This window comes from Takifugu flavidus, chromosome 10 (genome assembly GCF_003711565.1).
Source record: "Takifugu flavidus isolate HTHZ2018 chromosome 10, ASM371156v2, whole genome shotgun sequence".
In the NCBI taxonomy this organism is placed as follows: domain Eukaryota; kingdom Metazoa; phylum Chordata; class Actinopteri; order Tetraodontiformes; family Tetraodontidae; genus Takifugu; species Takifugu flavidus.
In genome coordinates, this window is record NC_079529.1 from 12,994,752 (window position 1) to 13,017,532 (window position 22,781).

The following is a 22,781-nucleotide window of genomic DNA, read 5'->3' on the forward strand; positions in this document are numbered from 1 at the left end:
GAGAGAGGCGGATAAATGTCTGTGAGAGGACACTGTCTTTTAGAGACGCAACTTTTCTCTGCTCCTGACCAGATACTGACACCTAGCGGCCACTCGCCTCCTCTGCAGGCGCCGCAATTCGACGCGCGTTGCAGGAGACCGATAACATGTAATTACCCGCTCCTGGGGTCAATCCAAGGAATGATTTATTGGTATTTTAGGATGGAAAAAACCCAATTTTGATATGCAGACAGTTGGCCTGAGGGCAATAGGGGCTAACATGTAGCGAGCACAGATGCCTGCAGGTAGAATTGACATGAGTCGTTAAAACCCGAAACTTTTGGGTTATAAAGCAAGAAGTGGAAGGTGCGCCGGGAGCAGCAGGGGTGTCTGGGCATCTTTAGTAGCGCCCGTGGCCAAGGAGGACAACTCACTGGGACACTGTGTTCTGTGTGATAAAGTGTTCATGTTGAACGTGCTCTGGTGATTCATAAAGAATACTCCTGCTTAAATAAGCAACATCAATAATGAGCGTTGTGTTTCATGTTTTATTTCACCAAAATAAAATAAAAAAACACTTCATCCTTCCTTCCTTCAGACACCACTGAAGGTATTTGTTTTTTGACCTTCATTGGGTCTTTTTTATTTTATTTTATTTTTTTAAATTTCAGCCAGAATAAATGGTCACAAATTAAAGATGGATTTTCCAGATGACCCTTTGAGTTATTGCTGAAGCTTCAGGTCTATTTTCGTGGTGCAAGTTTCACAGATGTAACACTGATGGAGTGTTGGTTTGTGGAAAAGACTTGATACAAAACTAAATCATCTCGTTGTCCCACGGAGGCACAACACAGTTACTTTCTGCATCTTGAAATCACCGATTCAAAGAACCCACATGAATATTAATAATATTTCCATCTTGCATCATAGCTGCAGTTTAAACAACCACATTTCATATAGAAAGTAAACATTTTGGTTTGATACAAAACAACACACAAATTTAAAAAATGGAACAAAACCTCCGAATTGAAGCATCTCTCACTGTATATATACTGTATGTATATATATATATATATACATATATATATATATACATATATATATATATATATATATATATATATATATATATATACAGTATATAGAGTGTTGACAGAATTTATTTGAGGATATTTTAAGATTTAGCATCCATTTAGCAAAACAAGCTGAAACATAAAGTGAGTAAATCTCTGTGTTTCTGACTGTAACGGATGTTCTAAAGACATTTTTGTTAATATTCTGTCGTATTTCCACGTCTTCATTACAGCAGAAATGAGAGCTGCCTGACAACAAGATTCATTTACTGATTTTTAAATTTTTATTTTAATTCCTGGTCAAGATCAGATGCGAAACAATCCTGATTTTAGAACAAAAACTTTCTGATCGGCCTTCAGGGTTCCTAATCACAAACACATAATCGATCGATAGTCTTTACTGCAGATTCGGCTTTAAACTATGGAACATTCAGTCTGTTTTTAATGGCAGCAGAAGGTAGAAGTCAAAATGCTGCGCTAATATAGTGCAATACTGAAGCTAAGACGCGGTGAGATGGACGGGCAGGCAGGCAGCAGCTTCCAGTAGTTCTCCATCAACATGAAGACACGGGTTTATCGATCCAACACATAAAGCGCGAGCGTCCAATAATGTACAAAAACAAAGGACTCAACTTTGCATAAAAGAGATTTGGCTTCAAACCCAGCTGGGATTGAGAGAAAGGAGGATAATCCTCTTCATGGAGATTTCCCCTGAAGTTTGGCAACAGAAACATCCTTGATCCTTGAAGAGTTGAGGTCCGAGGTTTCACCAGAGGAACCCTGAAATGGCCGAAGCTTCTGTTCATCAGCACACAGGAGCTACGACTATTGTCCCCCGGCAAGAAGGTTGTGGGTTCGACCCCCGGCATGGTTCTGAGTCAGTGCGTGTCAGGTAGAAGCCAGACTGGCGGTGAAGTGGTGGTGGCGGCGGTGGTGGTGGCGCCTCAGGGCCCGGATCTCCCCAACAAAGGCTGCTGTTGGGCTACATGTCTGTGTCCCCGTCATAGGCGAGCGACAGAGGCTTCAGCTGGTTGTTGGGCTGTCTCTGTCTCTGTCGCTCAGGCGACTGCGGCTGTTTGCTGTGAAGACAGACAGATCACAGTCAGTCAGATGGTGCACAGCAGCAACATCCGTGGGTGTTTCCAGCTCTACAGGCTATAAAGCCCGGAGGTGACCACTGCTTCCTTGGAGCTTCAAAGAGGAGCTTTTTGAAGGGAAGGTGATACCTGAGAGCTGAGCGACACCTGCGGAAAGGAACGCCAGACGGGAGCGAAACTAGACAAATGGGAGAGAAGGTGGAGTTAATGACAAATGGGAGGAGTGGCTACCACCAGCAGGCGGGACCGCCCCCTTGATCTCTGCGACCTACAACCTCTACAAGGTCGACTAGCAAGAGCTCCTGGATGAACTGTCCTCACCTGGAGGCAGGCAGGACATGTGAGACAGACAGAGGAGATGGACAGATGGTGGACTCCAGAGAGATGGAGTGAGCTCTGACATCTGCCTCAGCCGCTGCCGCTGGTCTGAGCCAGCTCTTGGCAATCAGGACAGGTGTAAGTCACCTCAGGAGCGCTCTGGTCCGCCCACACCACAGCACCGTTGCTGCTGCTGGCCTCCTGGGCCCTAAAGGTCTGATGCACTGTGGCACAGTAGCTGCTGCGCCCCAGAGAGGAGGCGGACGGAAGTCAACAGAGAAGGAGAAGAAGAAGAGAAAACATAAGGGTGGGGAGGACTCTGCAGAGGGGGGAGGGGTGGAATGATGATGAGGAGGATGAGGATGGTGATGATGAGCGTTCTCACTCACCAGGCCAGGTAGATCATGGACACGATGAAGATGAAAAGCACGAAGGCTCCAATTGCAACTCCATACACCCAAATCTTCAGCTTCCCATCTGTAGAGAAGGACGAGGCGTTACCGGGGCGACAACGTCATCATCATCATCATCATCATCATCATCATCATCATCATCATCATCATCATCAACAACAACAACAACTGCAGCTGGTTAGAGTCGTGACAAAAGAATAATAACTTGGATTTTACATGTTGTGGGTTCTGACCTGGTCCATACGGCTGCAGGTACCAGGTCCTTCCTGGTAGTCCAGGCAGGGCGGGGGTGGGTGAGGGGGTGTCGATCGCACGAATGGTCTTCACATCACCTTTCTTGTCTTCCCATGTGGGGATCTCCAGAATGGGGATGGGGGCACACTGGTTCAGCTGGCCGGTGTGCAGGAACACCTCCGTGAAGCCTGGCCCGCATGTGCATATCCCATCCTGCAGGGGGCAGCACAGAGCCGCTGCTATTATTGGCCTTTGTCTTCTGGATTTATTAGAACGTCGACATTTGTCATTGTTGTCCAGCCGCTACGATGATTGGAGCTTGCCTCACCTCACCACAGAAAGACTTGGGGGTCAGGCACGGAGGGACACAGGAGCCGCCGTCCACAGGAGGGGACATTTCAGGACAGCCTCCTCCAGGTGGAAGACAAAAGAACCACATTCAGCTTTACTTTTTTACAGGCAACACGATACGCTTCAGTGTCAGCAGTGTTGATTAGAACAAACCAACTCAGCGCCAACATTTGAGGAAAAACTGCAAGAAAAAACCCCCCCAAACATTTCTGACATTTTCTATACATTTAATCTCATTTATTTATGAGTTATTATTGTTCTCATTTGATCCTCTCATCATGGATTTTAGCTCCTCACCAACAGATGGGTGAGACGTCTCAGATTCCATTCAGTTGATAATATTGTGACCTTGGTGACCCTTCCTGTGTGTCATATTTACAGTAATGGTGTGTGTTTACGCTCGTGTGGGCATCATGAGCAGGTGTCCTGACCTGTGACCTTGACTCCATCGGAGCGCTGACACCACGCTGAAGAGCTGCTGGAGTTAAGGTCCCTCACCCATTTGTAATCGAAGCATTTCCCCTCTGAAAAAGTGGATTTAGGGTTTGATGTGAGTTAAGGTGCCTGTTTGGGCAGCAAAGAGCTGACTGGTCATGAAGTTGGACTGGGGAACCCGGACCTGAGCAGGACCTGGACTCCCACTGTTGGTCGGGACACAGCTGCAGGTTCTCAGGCTCCTGGGCCAGAACGGCTCGTGACCGGACCTGCAGGGAAGCGTAGTCTAACGCGGCGCCCTTGACACAGACGCTCGCGCACGAGCTCCAGTCTGACCATTCCATCAGGTAACATTCACCTACCGGGAGGGAAAATCAAAATAACACAAACAACAACAACACAAACACACGTCAGGATCCAAAACCTTAAAGAAGCGCTTCAGTGAACCGGCACAAGAGCAGGTCAGAGACAAGAGTGTGCACGTAGAGACAGGGATGTGCACGTGTATTTCACATGATGAAAACATATAACAACAGAGGGGGTGTGTCTGTGTGTGTGTGTATCTGCGTGTGTGTGTGTGTTACTGGGACAGGCAACTGGTGAGACAAAGAGACAGACGGCCTGGCAGCAACCAGAAGATCTAATGTTCTCCTGAGGAAGAGTCCATCCATCCATCCATCCATCCATCCAACCAACCAACCAACCAACCAACCAACCAACCAACCAACAACCAACCAACCATCCATCCATCCATCCATCCATCCATCCATCCATCCATCCATCCATCCATCCATCCATCCATCCATCCACCATCCATCCATCCATCCATCCATCCATCCATCCATCCATCCATCCATCATCCATCCATCCATCCATCCATCCATCCATCCATCCTTTAATACCTGGGCAGGGCAGCATGCAGGCCTCCTTCAGTCTGACTGGCTTGTTTCCATCACCAGTTTGCTCCAGACCTTCACAGAGCTCCTCGTCCACCAGACTTAGTTCATCATTGAAGGAGCCGTCTGACACTACGCAGGACAGGTTCCTGTAGCGAGTACCGTGTCCACAGGCCAGGTTCTGACACCACAGGAGTGAGAGGAAGACGTACGTCACCCAACACAATAATCCGTATCTAACTGAGGCTGTGATCTCATTAATGTCCTTATTGACGCACTTCCACTTGACACTCGGACCAAGAACTGTACTTCCACTGGTAGCAGGGCTGGACAGGACACGGCTTCCACTGCTTCATCTGAGAGGGACAGGGCCGACCATCACCCCGAGACGCCTGGACCACCGACCGCTGCCGCAACATCTTACCTTCAGAAAACACATTTCCTATGGTTTCAACATTAACCTGACCTCATGGGCGTTCTGACCTCAGGTGCTTCAGTGCTGGTTGGGTTACGGAGGAGGAAGATTCTGATACCAGGAACTTTTAACCAACACGGTTAACCAACATTTAACTTTACGATCAGTTCTGGACAGTTTGAGTGTTCAACCATGAAGTCAGACTGTGATATCCCTCTTACCTTTCAGTCCACAAGTCTGTGAACACGTGGACCAGTCCGACCACTCTGACAGCTGACAGTTGACTGGACACTCAAGGACACAGGACAGGTTCAGCTGCCAGTTCACCTCCAGATCAAGCTGCAACACAGGAGGGTCTGATTGTGGCTCAGATTGGAATTCTAGTTCCCAGAAGCCTTTGTTCTGACCCCCCCACTGTGTTGGGCAGCATCAGATGAGCCGTGGTGACCAGATCATGGGTGGGGCGACTAAACAGGGCAGCTTTGCCACAGCCTGTAGTCGTAGTTACAGGGACTTTGGGAACGTTAAGCCTTTAATAGTCTCTACCTATTTTTGAGCTGCCACTAAATATTACAACGGGTTTATAAAAGAATAGAATAATTCAAACAACGAGGTCGCGTTGAGACCTTTTGCACGTCTGACCTTCTGGCAGAATTTCAGGTCCACTGATTTGCCATCACTGCGAACACAGTCCAGCATCCGGGTCTTGACACCCTCCCCACACATGGCCTTGGGACTCAGTTGACATGTGCTCCACTCTGGGGAGAAAGAGCATTTTTACTGTGATTCAGATATAGCCTACTAGCCAACTATGGTGGAGCTGAACTACACTCAGAGCTGCTTTGATGCTTTTAGCCTGAACTTTGGTAAATGTGGCCCTAAAAGCAGCTGTTTGTCAGTACAGGAACAGAATCACCGTATCCCCGGTTCACTCATGTTCATCCCTGGAGGTGCTTCACCTTGAACTGCCAGATTGTCACTGTGCCTTAAGGATCCTTGGAGCTGTATTTTAGGGACAGTTTGTCCCCGTAAAAGTGCTAAATACACTATCATCTCTCTCATTTAGTTCGATGAGCATCAGTTTTGTCCCACAGTCCTGAGAGACCCAGGTGGTTAATTAGAGATCAATATCTAATCTTCCTTTTATGTCCAAAACTGTACAAATGTTGCAGCTGTTCCAAACTGCTGCTGGTGGAGGTGAGTTTGGGGTCGTCACAGCGTTGGAAAACTGCCACCAGACCATGATGCTACACCACCAACAGACAGTTGTCTCCTCAGGATGAAACCACCCGCGCTGGACACCATCTGAGCCAAACAGGTTTAACCTGGTCCAGAGTGGACCGGGTCCAGAGTTCCAGGAATCCCTGTGGTTTTTGGGTTTTCTGATATGGTGCAGTGTGTGGATGGAGGGAGGGAGCTCGGGCAGGCTGACCTCCTGCCCTGCCCAGGGCCTCCACCCTCTGCTGCAGCACTGGTAGCGCTCATGCATCTGAGAACATGTTGACTCGACTTCTTAGTTCTGGTCTGGGTGGAACCTGGCCTGTATGATCTTGGCCACCGTGTTGTAGCTCAGGTTCAGGCTTCTCCTCAGAGATCCTCAGAGATCTTTGCCACAAGGTGCCACCTTGAATGAATACCCAGTGGCCAGTTTGAGGGAACTGGAGCCACTGTGCTCCCCATTCACACCTGGAACCTCGTGACCACTTAATGCAATGATAATTATAATATCATGATATTATATAGAATATGTAGTAATTATAAATAATAGTAATATAAAGACAGCATAGAACGCAGCTTCCTTTACCTGTAACGTTGTAGAAGTAGTTGAAACAGTTGAGATGCAGGCTGCAGGGTTCTTTTTCGAATGAGTCTGGACATTTCCGCCCCACGGCGGGGGGGCGGAGGACGGACCTGGTCCGTACTCGATTATTGGCTCTGGTACAAGGCTGGAAACAGAAACCCTTCATTTAGCAGTGAAAACAGAGCAGATATTTATTTATCTCAGGTGAATGTTGGACATGTTGGAGTCTGAATTTACTGTTGACCATAATCATGTCTCTGTTTGCTGGAGACACTTTTGTCCTGTAGGCAGCACCAGTCAAATGAGGGTGTAGCTTAGCTGCTGTATCTCAGACATCACCTGTCAAGTTTTTCTCCTTGCATTTATTATTTTGTGCGAATTCACTGAATGTGACTGTAACTAAAGTCAGCTGCAGGACCGCGGTTGTGTAATAAATGATGCCACATTTGTACTTTTCATTATGATATGAATATGAATATTAGATTAATCCTTTGAATCACTGTCATCCTGCAAGATTAAAGTCCTTGACAGTGGGTCAGAAACCAGGCCAGAGGCCCCTCCAGCTTTAGTGTGAAATTACTGGGGCTGCATTTTAACTGCAGGTGAAAACACAACCCAAATCATTTTAATGATGACACTTTGAAAGGTTCGCTACTGTTAATGTACAGATGGATGCTTGCACATTTCATAAAATGCCTATCCTGTATTTCCCATCATAAACCACTGGGATTATGTATGTTAAATACATCACAAATGACGTTTCTGAGGTTTGGAGTCGTTGGAGTTCCTTGTCGTTTGAGAGGGAATATTTCTGCCAGGCTAAAGGCATCAGGGTGGGATTAGCAGTAATCTCATGTTGGTGTATACGTTCTAAACCAAGCAGCTGAGCTGATTTTTGATCTGGCTTAAAACCTCACCAAGCTGCAGTGGCTCCAGGGGCCCCAGTCCCCCAGCACGCAGTCATCAGGACAGGGCAGCCGGCTCTGGCGGGTCCCCAGAGGCATCTGCTCTGGGTCACAGAGGTAGTTCTCCACAGCCTCGGAGGGCCCATCTACAGTGTTGAGCATGCACCTTTGGGATTTGTTATGAAACACTGAATACAGGAGTTGGAACGAGACTTTCAAGTGCTTGAGAACCTGTACGGTTCTCACAGGGTGAGTACGTTTTTACGGACAAAAGAATAAAGTTGAATATATTAACCTACACTTTCACATCTCAAAATTAGAACTTGTACCCAGGGTGAAATCTAAAGGTTTTCTCAGCTTTAAAGAGCAGAGAGGTGACTGGGTTACATCACAAGCGTGTTCCTAGGACATCTCATTCACGAACGTACCTGACTTTCCTCGTCTGAACGCCTTCACCACAGTTCTGCTTTAGGTCCATATCGCTGACCTTCCACAAACTCCAGGGTTCGGCCACCCACACGTACTGATTACAGTCGCTCTGGCACGGCACCACCTCGTACAGCTGGACAGACGGAATCCTTCAACACATCTCAAATCTCTCCAACATACAGGGACACAACATCAGATGCAGGTCTTACCTGAGCCTGTAGCATCCATGAGAAGCAAGAAACACAGAGGGATTAATGAGCAGAGAGAGAGAGAGAGTCAGTGACCGCAACTTTAATCTGCTAATATTCAACAACGTGAGGTTACTGGCACACGAAGGTCATTATTTTGGTGGATCTCGTCCAACCGCTCGTTCACTTCAGTCTTTAATAATAAATTATTTTTTCTCTCTCCAGAGCTGAAACTGCACAGAGATTATTTTTTAATCTAGTCCACTGACTCCTTCGTGCATTTGGTAACACAAATATAGAAGCATTGGAGTTGCTCTGATCCATAAGGATCCAAATGGACCATCTGGTGCTGCTGTGAACCTTCCAGTTTAGTCTCATTTCAGACTCCTTTTCTCTGAAGAATTAGAACTAAACAATGCAACGTTCAGGTTTCTGACCCTGTTTCTGTTAAGAACATACTCTGAACTAACTTTTCAGCCTCATTTCATTGGTGACTTGCTGCCTCCTGTAAATCAAAGGATCATCATATCATTTTTTTTTAGTACCTGGTTAATCTGGTCTAGTTTCGGACATGGGCGACCGCCATTATAACGTTTTTCTCTGAGCCATTTGGAGCGAACTTTGACCCCACTGCCGCAGGACTTGCTGCAGCGTGACCAGTTGGACCATTCGCTCAGTTTACAGTCTGAGGGACAGGGGATGCTGCAGGCCTCCTCGATGTAGCCTGGAACATGCACCAGAAACAAAGATTTCAGAGAATTCACATTCATTTTGGCCTTTTGTTCCATTAAATACACATAAACATTGCTGAATAGATACAAATGTACTAATTGCTAAAGGAATTCCCCAGTTTCCAGCTAAATTGAAGAAAGGCCTGATGCTTGGTAAAACTGGACATGTGAAACACATACATCGGGATATGTGAACGTATGAATGAATGTATGAATAAACGTAGACGTCATGAATGAAGGGTTTAAAAACATCTGACTTATGACAGCTAGAAGGAGCCCCTCCAGCTATCAGACCCTTCTGTGGAACTAGCTTGTGAGCCACCTCTGTTCTTAGGTTATTCCTTAGACTTCCTTTGTTAGAGGCAGCTCTGGTGACACTAAACCCTCTCTCTATCTCTGAGTTTGTGTCTTCTTCCCATTATTTTCTCTTCTTCTCCCCCTTTGCATTGTGCATTGGCCTCTCTGTCTACCCTGCTGACCCCATAACAGCTAGGTTCTGCTCAGGGGTTCTTCCAGCTGCCATTATTTTCAATGCTTGCTCTAAGCATTTCAGGCGTTGGCTTATTTACAGCACCCTGAAATGATGCATAGCTACTGATGCCGCTGAACCGAATGAATGGATGTGTAAATGTGAGCTGATGTGCTGACCATGACTGTTGCAACGTGCTGTTTCCACCAGCCTGTTGTCCTGGTCATAGCAGGCCATAGCCTGATAGCGGTAGCCCTGCCCACAGTGCTTGATGTCTCCTGGAACTTTCAATCCCAAGACATCGTCCACGCTGCCTCTCTCAGGCAGGATGCAGTCAGACCAGTTGCCCACTGGCCAGGCGTTGTACTTGTTACAGGGACAGTACTGGGTCTCGCTCAGCGGATACATCTGGGTGTTCTTGCACTTGTCTTTCTTCTTGCTCCTCCCTGAGAAGCAAAGAGTGACAAAATAAGCAGAGGAACTGATACACCAGCTCTACCAACAGCATCACTACTATAAGACTGCAACCAAACTGTCCCGTTCCCACCTATCAATGCCCTCTTCCTGATGCGGACCCCCACACAGTCGACTGTACAGGAGGAGAACTTGGACCAGTTGGTGAGCTGGCAGTCATCCTGGCAGGGCAGCTGACACGGCTGTGTGATGCTGGGCACGGCCTTGGTGAATTCCAGACACTCCGCCACATCAGCCTGCGTCCCATTGAGCTGGAGGCAGGACAGAGCTGGAAGGATTAAAGGACAGAAGCAAAGAGGCTTCACAACAGGACCGTCAACTGAAAAATGGGACGTTAAAAGAGGAAGAAAAAGAAAGAAACCCAAGTGATGAAATGGGTGAAGAGGTGAGTTTCCTCACCTCTTGTCTGAAGTCCTGTCCCACACGTCTCCTGTGCCCCAGAGCTGTTCTGCCTGAGCAACCACGGGGCCAGGTGACACTTGGACCATTTAAATGTTTTCCACCTGCAACAAAACACACTTTTTTCCTGTCTGAGAATTTGAAACGACAGTCAGCCGCAACATTATTCTCTTTCCTGAGATATGACTGTAGGGCAGCAGTATGAGAAGGTATCACGAAACAGGTTCTAGGCCGAGATCGATGCTCAAAGGTCTTTTACAACAATAATGTTCTGCACATTGATTTTTTAGCCTTATTTTTTAATGCTATAAATATTTACATTTGTCAATGTACCTTATGATTAAAGCAAAAAGTTAACGCTTGACACTTTAATTCTCCAAAATAATGATAACTGAAACAATTGATCATTCATTTTTTTGAAGCTCAATAAATTTCCCAACATTCCCTCCAGGGTCAAAACACCTGTCTATACTTTGCAAGTCATAATATTTGGTAACTCCTGAACTTCTTCCACAATTTCCCTTCTACTATGAGCATGTTTTCTCAAGTCCTGGCCAATCCCGTTCATTTCTAATTCAAGCATTGCTGGATGGAAGCTTCACCTGAATCCTGGGCAGGTTTTGGGCAGCTCACAATCTCTTTGCTCTTCCAGGATTTTCGGACACTCTCGTCCTCCCTTCGCTGGTCGCTGGATGATGAGACGCTTCCGCGCCTGCTTCAACTTCACCACATTTCCAGCTGAACGGCGTCAGATAAAGAGGGAAGATGAGAACAATCCACCCCAGAGGTAATGCAGGTATACATATGTGATGATTTAGGTTGTTCTGTCACTTCTTTTTAAAGAGCAGACCTGGCTAATGCTACTGGCAATCCACCTACATATAGGTGGATATAAGAATAAAACCCTAATAGACGGGTTAAATTTGCATGTGTTGATGGGCTCAAAGAGGTGATTAACACAAAATGAGCCTCTGGATAGTCCTGCACCCATGAGTGTCTTCACAAGGAGCGCAGGGTGCCATTAAACTGGATTACAAACATAGATGCAAGACCAAAGTATTATGCAAGGATTTGGGTTTTTTAATCATTTTAATGAGTTTGCCTCCACTCAGTGGCTGAAAAGGGCGACCTTGGGTGAAAAAGTCTGTTTTTACAAGAGGAAAACAAAACTCTGCTTGTGTGGCGAATAATAAATGATTCACAGCCACAGACGGGCCACAGAAGCTCTACCTGCATCACATGTAACAGGACACGGGCTCCAGTCACTGAACGGGGTCACAATACAGTCCTTCTTACAGAGTTGACACCGTCTCGTTGAATTGGGCCGAGAGCCTTCAGGACACCTGGGCACACACACACACACACACACACACACACACACCACACACACACACACACACACACACACACACCACACACACACACACACACACACACACACACACACACACTCATATAGATATACAGAGAGATGGACGGACACATAGAATGACGGAGAGATGAAAACATCTTACTTCTTTGGTGGCACCTGACCGACACCAACTCGAACACAGACGACCTTGCGTGTCTGCAGTCCCCTTAAACAGGGATCCTGCACTCTGGTGGCGTTGCGGGACGAGGACGACGTGTCTTCAGCACAGAGGCCCCAAGGGCCAGCCTGCCAGTGGTAAACTGCACAGGCATGTTCATTACAGTTCCGCACCTCCTGCAAGGCACTGCTGTTCGGACACTGAGTTCCACCTGAGGATGCCAACATAGAAATGAGATCAGAAAACAGAAGCAAACATGTCTCTTTATCTCTTTATCCCATAAAATGATGCATCATATATGTGTGTGCGCCAATTGTACATAGACATTAATATTAAATCACCCATTATTGAGCCTGTGAGACAACAGCCAACTACAACTACTACAAAGGACTGAATATCAGAAACAAAGTTCCAGTGTTAGGAACTAATGAACATACAGTTAGAACTATTTGGAACTACGTCACTATCTTTAACAAAAGGGGCAAAGGCATGAGAAGAAAAGCCAGTATATGCTGCACATAACAAGGTCTGGGGATGAGAAGTGGGAAGGAAAGGGGACCAATGAGGCAGAAGACATGAGGGAGGGGTGAAGGAACACACAGGAAGAGCCAGCACATTGGTGTATGGCAGCAAAATGGATGGATATGACTTTAATGGATTTGTAAGAAATGCACAACTGTATTGTGCAGAAATCATCTCAGATAGAGATGTTAAAAGACAAATGTGTTCAAAGCGGAGGTACTTTTAAAAAGATTCCCAATAGTGCTAATTGGGTTAAAGTGAACACTATAGGTGAACAATATGATTATTGAGCATATTGTTGTGAGATGGAGTTAAATGTCCTGTGTGGTGTTTTTAAGCTCACAATGACAAAACAATGGCGCTGTGGTTTCAAGATGATAAACATTCTTCACATTCACATGTTAACAGGTTAACAGGTTAACCAATAAACACTATAAAACTGACCAACGTAAACAGTGGTAGTAAAGTTCTGGTCTAAAGTCATGGATTTACCAAAAAGTTCTGGAAACTTTGGCACCCTTGAAAGACCTTTGGTAAATAAAAATATGGCGCATTAATAAAACAGATGAGCACACATAGAGAATCGTGAGGAGACCCACAATAACCAGCTGGACACAACTGGCCAAAACTAAGATTGGAACAACTAAGCTTGATTTAAAGACTACTAGCATTAGCAATAGACTACAGTTAGATACACCAGCATAGAGCACAAAACAACTACCAGTAAACTAGAACGTTACCCTCCATCACTGTGATCCAAGCCACAACCATTGCAGTGACTGTTGGGGAAACACACCCAGATAAGACAGAGGGGAAGATGGACACACACTTTTAAAATGGACAAATGGTCAGACAGACGATTAAAAAAAATCTGGGACAAACAGAACTCATTTGGACAAACTGTTCGAGGAGAGAACAACTATATGTCACGGTTGAGATACAGGCACAGTGGGCGCACCTTCCCCAGCGTTATAGGCCAGAATCGACCGCATCCTCATCTGCTTGCCCTCCGTGGTCTTGCTGGAGCACGTCTGAGAGCACGTAGACCACGACGTCCAATCGCTGAGGACGCAGTCCCGTGAGCAAGGCACCTCACAAAGCACAGGACCAAGATCTGGGGAGGATGAGCACAGGGTCCCGTCCACCTCCTCTCCTTGACCAACAAACAACAAACAAGCATTTAGTATAGAGTATATAAACTGTGCAATGAGAATAGAATTGGATCATTTTACTGTAGAAAACTAAAATCTGTTAACTCTGTGCAAGTCCTTGAGTGGTCCAGTTGAAGAAATAACATCATCAACCCAAATAAACATCTGTGGAGAGCCTTGACTGCTTCTTCTCCGCCACATATCCCCAAATTCAGGCGCAAAAGCTCATTACACTGGACTCACCACTGTTGTTGACACACTTGACATGAGCGAATCTGGTACCAGGGCCGCAGGTCTTCTCATCATGAGGAACACATGGATCCAGTCTAACCAGCTGCCAGCTGTAACAAGCGGGGTCCTCACATGGCACCGCCTCTTCCAGGTGGGGGCAAGTTTCAGGTCCCTCTGTTGGCTTATTGATGATCCGCCGCCGCCGCAGTTTTAAACCTTCAGTCACACATAGTTAGTGAGGTGCTACAACATGCCCAGCTCCACAACCCTGAGACTGAGACACCTTTTTGTGGCAGTGGCGGGGATGTGGGAAGATCTCTAGCTTGAGTTACAGCTATGGAAACTGGGGGTGGGCTGGTAGCAAAAGATGTGGAGACATTTCTAGAGCAACTTATTTAATCCATATAGCTTAATAAATATCATCAAATTGACTTTCATGCATCTCACGTTCCCTCTCAACTTTAAAAGAGTCTCTGTACCTTTGTTTCCAGCCTGGTCATCGCAGTTCTCAAAGGTGCAGGGCCCCCAGGCACCCCACTGAGACACCTCACATTCAGTGGGACAGGGAATTTGGCAGAGTTGGGACATTTCAGGAACGGGACCTTGGCATAGCTTGTTTTCCACTGGACGGGAGGCTGCGGAAACGTGAGAGAGACAAACAGGAGACAGCATTTTAGAACGTGCTTTGGTTACATCATTGATAAATCACATTTGCTTGTGTTGGGCTTTCCAACAACTCTTGGCACAGACTGAGGAGGGGCGATGACACAGGACGATGGTTCCTGGACACTGACTTTGACTCATATTTACTCAATGAATTGAAATTTGGCATCTTCATTGTCAGGTCAGGATGGCTTTAAATGTGGTTAGCATGACACCGATGGACAGACTGACAGACGGACTGATGGATAACCTGAGTAACCAGGTTGTTTTGGTGGGTTTGCTAGCAGGTGTGTTTTGTATGCGTGGAATTGCCATCAACCATGATGCACAAAAAGACCAACTTATAGTCCCTGATGCTCCGCATAGGAGGTGATTCTAAATGCCTCTACTAGAAAATTGTGGACACTCCCCTTAACAACAACATGGTAACCTTCATCCAAGCCGGTGAAGTCTCCCAAAACCATGAACAAAAAAGTCTGACGTGGTCTGACGAAACCATAAAATTGAATGTTACACGCCACCCAAAGAACACCAGAGCCACAGTGAAGCAAGGTGGGGGCAGCAACGTGCTTTAGGGCTGTTTCAAATGTGGTATCGCAAATCCAGATTAGCCTCCTGTGCAGGGCGTTTCATGTTCTGTTTTATTTCTGCTAGATTTTTCGAATTAAATGCTCTTTAGTTTTTGATTTTTAAATATTCTATCTGTTTCACAACAGGGTTGCAGTGGATGATTAGTGGGTCAAAGGGGAGAAGGAGATGAGAAGGGGAGTGAAGATTACGAGACAAGTAAACACATTGGAGGAGGTTCAGCGTTGCTATTAGCACCTACCTGTAATCTGAAAGGTGACGGAGAGGAGAGGGGGGGCACTAGGCTTCTGCTGTCTTTGGGACTGACCCACTGCAATTACAGGGGAGATGTGACTATTTCACACACACACACACACACACACACCACACACACACACACACACACACACACACACACACACACACACACACACACACACACACACACCAGGGAAGGCAGCAGGCTCTAGGACTAATGGACTTCCAGCAGCAGGGTGGTTCTTTACCAGCTAGTCAAGCATTAAAGTGCAGAGAGGAGCAACAGGGAACTTTGAAGATCAACGTAAAGCAGCAGTATGTCTCACAAGAAAACTATGATAAATGTATTTCTTTTCTTCATCACTGGGGTTTTTAAGGAACTGAACATTTGGATACCTGAGCTATACACCTGACTGAGATTCTATTTAATAGATAAAATCTAGAAGATGCAAATTCTGGACCTGTTTAGACAGAATATACAGTATCTGTTCTGGAAGAGCCTGCAGCTGTACTTATTATTTCAATATTTAAGAATCTAAAATGTAATTCATGCAATTGGACACACCTTGGAAACAAAACACACCTGTGAGTCATGCACTCAAGCGAAAATCCTATTTTCTCATGTGTATCAGATCCAGATGCAAACACCAGGAAATGAAAGCAATGTTGATCTCTTGTCTTCTTACCACTCTATAAATCAACAACTCGAAAGTCATCTAAAAAGGATTTTACCTTTGTCTTTTTCTCTAAATTCACTGAGGTATTTCAAGAGCTCAGCATTATTCTTGACACAGTACACATCTCGTGTTTGCAGGCCCCCCCCACAAAGACCCGTCAGATTGCGGCTACTACGACGGTTGTCCTGTTGTCTTAGCAAAGCGTCAATGCTGCATTCACTCCATTCTGTGGTTCTCCAGCTATAACTACAAGTCAAAAGAGAAAGAAAATAATAAAAATAGATGCAGAGAAAGTTTTTTGTGGCAGTATCACAACAAAACGACAATCCCGTGGTTAAATTTAGCTCATTAAATGATTAGAACCAATCTGCTTTTTGCTAAAACAACATAAACCAGAACATTTTCATAAACCAGAACTGCAGAAGATAAAGTCGTATGTAACCAGTATTTTGGAGTGTCTTTATCTAAACGTAAGGACAGCATAAACAACAGACTCAAATTCAGCTGATATGAGTAAAAATGGATATAAACATCAGTCAATGTATCATATTTATTTGTTAGACTATAGAGAATTCTTGTCATTTAGCATATTGTTGGTTGTCGTTCTACTGTAGCTAAGGGGGCTGTATCATAAAATGCTACCATGACTTTGATTAATGTGTGGTGCTCTGCTGTACTCTGCTGTGCTCTCTTAACCTCACTTGGCACAGGGTATGTAGCTTTCCCCCAGAGCTTCACAGGACTCGGTCTCCTCCAGGTGTGGGCAGTCCAGCCCCTCACCCACAGAAAACTGCAGCACTTGTCTCTTTCGGGTGCGGTTGCCTCTGGAATTCGTGAAATCTGTGCAGGTTTTGGAGCAGAGGCTCCATTCAGTCCACTCACTCAGCCGGCAGTCTCTGGGGAGGAGGCAGGGTCGGACGGTCGTGGGCAGGTCTGTGAGCGTGCACAGACTGTAACAGAAAAACAACAGGAGTGCAGGATTGAACAAACAAATAATTAATGAGGCTGAAGTAGACGAAGAATGAGTTCCGTTATCCTGATGGATTTATCCCGGTGTTTGTAGTTTTATGACTGGAGGGAGTCTCTGTTCCAAATCTTGATTACAGACATAAATCGCTATATTGCGTTTTTCTGAAGATAGAAACATGACTAAAATAAAGAAAAGTATTTGAAAATTTGAACTTTGCTGTGAAGGCCCCACGGGGGAGTGGTTTATAAATAAAATGCAAACCCAAATGAATAAATCTCTATTTTCATAAATAAGATCAAATGAGACGCAATGAGATCATGTTAGGAATGAGAACATCATTAATTAAAGCAATCTGGCAGGAAGGGAAAGGAGGGATGCACAAGGAAGGTTGCGGAGATGGTTAAACCAGAGGTGCTCCTCACATGCTGCCCTCAGTCTGGCCTCTACGACTCCTCACAATTCACTTCATTTCCTGACTCAGCAACTAAATTCCTCTGGAGTTTCCACAACTGTGCACATCTCTCTTGTGCTTCGAAATGGGCACCATCACATTTCTCCTCTTTATTCTTCTTACAGTCTAAGGTCTTGATGAATAACCTAGCTCTACAGCCACCTCCCTGGACACATACGTCTCCAGGACCAACTGTCCACTCCCGATCCTCTTCAGTGTCCCCATGACACTTTAGCCCAGTCACGATTTTGGGGTGAGGCTGCCGTAAGCTCGGCGACAACTGCGCCGTTAAGTGTGAATGCTGCGAAGACGGCCGTCGCTGACAAAACCTGGATATCTAGTGTGCTTAATATCCAGTAGGGTCGCAATGACAAAAAAAGAGCTACAGTCGACATGGTGTTAACCAGTACAGCGGTAGAGTGAACAACAACAGAATTATGGTCATTTTTCTATCAGATAGACCTGATCTATCTGATCTTCAGATTAAACCAGCTATACAGGGTGTAGTCCACCTATGTGCTCCTGCCTCTGCTGAAGGAAGTATTCACTACTGAAATTTCTTTTGTGCAGCATCCTTTCCGAGATAGCAAATCTGTCCATCACTTCCTCATCACCTGTTGCCAACATGTCCATTGAACTCTCCACCCATCACTTCTCTCACTTCTGGGGATACGCTGCATCACTTCATCCTGCTCACTGCAGAATTTCTCTGTTTCTTCTTACTCACATCCTACTTGTGCTGCATTACCACTAACACATCTTTACTTTTATTTTCTGACTCATCATTTTGCTTCACACTCCAGCCTGTCCAGATGCCCTCCCTGACACAATCCTCACGTGGGTCCAGCCCAACGAGGACAACAGTTTGTGTCCCCCTGGAAGCATCCTAGAGGCACCCACACAGTACAATCCAAATATGTGGTGTTTTGTCAGTGTGTAGCAAACACAATGCTTCTGGAAGGAATAAAAGACTGGATACAAAGAAATTATTAAAATGAATGGTTAATTCATCTTGGCAGGATATTTTGTTTCAAATCTGAGGATGTTTCAGGTTAGAAAACCAAACAATAAAATACAATCCAACAACATATTTACCATAGAATTATTACGACTTACTTGTGTTTGACAGAGTTCCCATTTCTGTGTAAGCAGGTTAAATTTCGAGTCTGGTAGCCGACTTGGATGTCCCACAATGGGCTCTCCCTGTTAAGGCGATTTCTGGGTTGCTCATTCCCAGTAAGGTCCCTGGTCTTTGGATCAGTCACTCCCCCTTTGCCCTTCAAACCCTGGCCTTTACTATTCCTGCCGTTAACTTGGCGAGTAGGTCGAGTGTTTGGTAATGCACAGAGGCTCCATGGCTCAACCTTGAGACTGTAAATGCCTTCTGGACCACTGCAAGGCCCTAATTTACAAGAGCGGATCTCAGTTAGATTGGGACATGCTGTACCTCCAAAACGTGGAGGAACCAGGATGCTCCTGACCCTGTTTCTGAGGCCTGTTCCGCATGTTTTTGAGCACGGGGTCCATGGGGAATAGTCCGAAGCTATGCAGTCCTGGGGGCACGGGATCCAACAAGCCTGCTCCAAGCGAGGCTTCGGCTCAAAGTACTCACAGATGACATCCTCTGCTGGAGAATCATCTGACTTGAGAACACATTGCACCTCTCGAGCCTGAATGCCCTCCTCACCCCCACTGCATTTTGCAGGCTGTAAGGCCTCAATGGTCCTTGCTAAAACTGGCATACACTCATTCCAAGCACCTAGTTTCCATTCATAAAGGTCCCTGTGCCAGTCACACACACGAAAACAGTTTCTGTCGTTAGAAGGGCGCTGGTTTGATTCACAGTTGGTATAAAGTGTGGTCCAGCCCTCCACATGGGCACACCAGACTACACGGCTTTGGCTGCCACCTGGACCACAGTTGCTCCCCATGCATCTTCCCCATGGGCCTGAAAACAAAAAGAACAATCTGTAGTTACGAAGGGAGTTCCACCAGACAGAAGCTACAAATGGACAACCTGGTGTGTTGTGACACTACATATAATTAGATATGTATGTAATAACATTACATGATGACAACAACAAAGTTTTCAAGGGAAATTATAAATTACAACAAAAAAGTATGAGAATTATAGCCACTCAAAGTCAAAGTACCCAACGATACAAGGACTAGCCATCAGGACTTTCTTTTTTTGTCTTTTTTTTATTGGCTTTAACAATCTATATATTCTCCATATACACCTCTATATATCAGCAAGGTCATTTCCCGCTTGCTTCTGTTTCCTGTGGGGTTGTTGACCTGATACATTTAGTGCAGATGTGACACAGCTGTAGGGGAACTATGGGTTGTCTTTCTCTGGTTGGCCACTATGTTTTCCATGGAGGTACAGACATTCCTGCTGGGATCCCTTCTGAGTGTTGTTGTGTCGTCTTTCCCACCCAATACGTCGCCTCCACGTTTGATTCCTTTGGTCCTGGCTTGCCTGTACAGGGCCTGGTCCCCACTCCTGTAGGCGTCCAGCTTATCCAGATGGAACTACCTGATTCCTTCATTGAGCCGTAGTTTATTGTTGTTTGTCACAAAAAGTAATATATGATAGTACAGTGTCTGAGCTCATCCAGGTCAGTAGCTGAGGCTTCAAAAACAGCATGATGGGTGCAGTCAAAGCAGGCCTTAAACTCCTGTTTGACTGGGCTGTCCCCTATTCCACAATTGTTGCTGATTTCAGTGTCTGTCTGTAAATTGGGATGAGATGAACTACAGAATGATCAGAGTCCGAAGCTCCATGGGAGCCAGAGCGATAGGTGTCTCTTCTTACAGTGTAGCAGTGGTCTACAGCACCACCCCTGGTGGGATGTGTGAAATGCTGCCTGTATTTAGGGAGTTCTTGGTTGAGGTTTGCTCTGTTAAAATCCCCCAGAATGATGAGCAGGGAACCTGCACTACCTCTACTGACCAGAACACATGAGGACAAATCGCATGGTGACTATAAAGGTCCACAGTTTATGTAAAAGCTTTGCAGGTGAGGGCTGCAGGACCTCTCCAACGATGAAACATCGGTGACACCACCTTCCTTAGGGTTCCCTGAACACTCCGTTACACTCAGAGAAGGTGGAACTAAGACAGACAGAGGGCTTCACTGAGCCAGGCTTCAGTGTTACAGGGGCGTCATGTAGGAAAATGGTGGATAGAGATATGCCATGTTTCCAATCGTTGGTGAGATGATGGATGGATGGGAGAACTGGGAGTAATCTTTGCTGTCTCAGCTTAACTAGCGTACTAGCGTGACCAGTGAGGAGATGCAGAAAAGTGAACACACACACAAAGTGTCAGGCCCAGGCAGACATCTTGTTCATAAACTCCAGCAACTGTTGACTGGGGACGTTTCAGGACTGGACTTGGACACAGGTGGCGTCCTGTTCCGGTACCACGCTGGGACTAACTGAGAGCAACCCATTCTTTCACAGATGTTTGGAGACACAGTCTTCATGCCTGGGTGCTTGATGTTACACACTTACAGCCAGGAAGGTGGTTGGAATACCTGAATTCAACGATTTAGATGGACTAGTGGACACCTTTTCCCTGTTTTTATTAGCATTTTACACAGTATTGGAGCCTTTTTTTAGAAAAGAAATCCGGATGTTCAAATGTCAGTGTTACTGGGATAGAGGTTAGAGGTCACGGGTGCAGACACCATGTTGGCCATGATCATACGTCTGCAGCTCACATTTGCTGAGTGTGTTGTGGGATGACTTGGATATGTGGAGGGGGATGGGCAGCTCAAGCTTTAGAGGCTGACAGCTGTGACTCTAGATAATCCTGTTGTACTTACAGCTACACAAATGGATACATGCAGCCACACATGGATGGACTATTCAGTGAAGACGGGCCGGGCTGATGCAGGGATGAATCCGTTTGCTCTGCTGCCTCCATCAAACTGTTTCTGATGATACACTACCACAACTGCTCATAGGGATGGGGGGTCTTCCTTTAATCTGGATTCCATCACTGCTGGTGAGAAAGCCAGTGTATGATGTGTGGGCCTATAAATAAAGTTCTTCTGACTAAATGAGATTGTGGATATTCCCTCCGCATTAAAGCTCTGACACTCACTCAGGTGTGTTAATCATTTCACCCCTTTACTACTAAGTGATCCATTGCTTAAGCCTCTTGATTCTGAAGGTCAGAAAAGGATGTTGTCACACTTGCCTGCGCCTTACAACCATTTTTATAGTGTGTCACTGGCGTGTCACTGCATGGCCTGCATCTCATCAATACTGTGGTGTGCTCTACTGTTATCAACCGTAGTGCCTGTAATCCATCTCGGTTGTCTTTTTATCCATTTTCATCATCTATTTACTTAATAGCCAGTTTTATCTTCCTGTTTGTAGGGTTTGTTTTTTCAAGGTCTGGTTCTGGACCATGTAGCAAATCAATAACTTGGATTCTCTAAGTAGTATCCAGAATGTTTGCACACAGATTTAAACAACTAAGTTCATGTAGACCATGACAGAAGCTACAGCACCAGCAGGAGCATGTTCCCTTCAAAGGGGGCTTAGAGAAGGATAAAGAATATCAGTAAATTAAGGACTTGGTTCCAACTGGACCTTCGTGAAGACAAGGGAGAGTCAGAGGGAGCAATTACAACCATCAACTCCAGAAAACCACCATAGAGAAAACATTACTTTAGTGGCACAACTAGCAGAAAAAATTAAAAACTACATTTTAGCAACAGGACAGATGTTGGCCACTTTCAATGACCATTGGCTGGTTTCTTGACCTCATTAACAAGTCTCTGTTTAGGGGCCTTTTGACTGGGAAAAGCCATTTTGTTTTTTTGTAATTGTAGCCTGGTAAATTTCTAAAGACCTTGAATTAATTTTATGACCCTTTCCAGCTTGTCAATCAGCAGTTCCTGATTGTAGAACAACTGAAAAGCGCTTTTTGGCGAGGCATGGGTCACACAAGACTCAAAAAGTTTCGGTGGTTTTTATCAGTCACAGTGGTGCTAGTCCACACTTCCAAACTCATATAAGACTCCAGGTGTGGTAACATCTGGTTCCAATTTGCTGTTTGAGGTAATTAATGACCCTTTCCCACCATGAGGTTTTAAATAGTTGTTGACAAACATATCACAGATCTGAATTCTCAATGA

The 22,781-nt window shown here is 45.6% G+C and overlaps 1 protein-coding gene across 1 annotated transcript in view; it reads right to left on the bottom strand.

Annotated features, from left to right (window-relative positions):
• Positions 1-1,333: 1,333 nt before the first annotated feature.
• LOC130532881 (thrombospondin type-1 domain-containing protein 7A) overlaps positions 1,334-22,781 on the bottom strand; it is a 28,587-nt gene continuing 7,139 nt past the window's right edge. Inside the window, exons 4-31 of the mRNA XM_057045800.1 lie at positions 18,743-19,574; positions 16,907-17,155; positions 16,261-16,451; positions 15,533-15,601; positions 14,520-14,675; positions 14,053-14,256; positions 13,617-13,811; positions 12,122-12,347; positions 11,838-11,950; positions 11,210-11,345; positions 10,608-10,711; positions 10,282-10,476; positions 9,914-10,180; positions 9,080-9,258; positions 8,556-8,561; positions 8,346-8,479; positions 7,930-8,083; positions 7,016-7,157; positions 5,854-5,969; positions 5,433-5,550; positions 5,075-5,220; positions 4,803-4,977; positions 4,085-4,258; positions 3,897-3,989; positions 3,443-3,525; positions 3,114-3,327; positions 2,857-2,944; positions 1,334-2,131 (exon numbers count right to left, since the gene is read on the bottom strand). Of these exons, the coding sequence (XP_056901780.1) occupies positions 2,035-2,131; positions 2,857-2,944; positions 3,114-3,327; positions 3,443-3,525; positions 3,897-3,989; positions 4,085-4,258; positions 4,803-4,977; positions 5,075-5,220; positions 5,433-5,550; positions 5,854-5,969; positions 7,016-7,157; positions 7,930-8,083; positions 8,346-8,479; positions 8,556-8,561; positions 9,080-9,258; positions 9,914-10,180; positions 10,282-10,476; positions 10,608-10,711; positions 11,210-11,345; positions 11,838-11,950; positions 12,122-12,347; positions 13,617-13,811; positions 14,053-14,256; positions 14,520-14,675; positions 15,533-15,601; positions 16,261-16,451; positions 16,907-17,155; positions 18,743-19,574 (4,856 nt within the window). The 3' untranslated portion in view covers positions 1,334-2,034. The remainder of the gene's footprint in view (positions 2,132-2,856; positions 2,945-3,113; positions 3,328-3,442; positions 3,526-3,896; positions 3,990-4,084; positions 4,259-4,802; positions 4,978-5,074; positions 5,221-5,432; positions 5,551-5,853; positions 5,970-7,015; positions 7,158-7,929; positions 8,084-8,345; positions 8,480-8,555; positions 8,562-9,079; positions 9,259-9,913; positions 10,181-10,281; positions 10,477-10,607; positions 10,712-11,209; positions 11,346-11,837; positions 11,951-12,121; positions 12,348-13,616; positions 13,812-14,052; positions 14,257-14,519; positions 14,676-15,532; positions 15,602-16,260; positions 16,452-16,906; positions 17,156-18,742; positions 19,575-22,781) is intronic.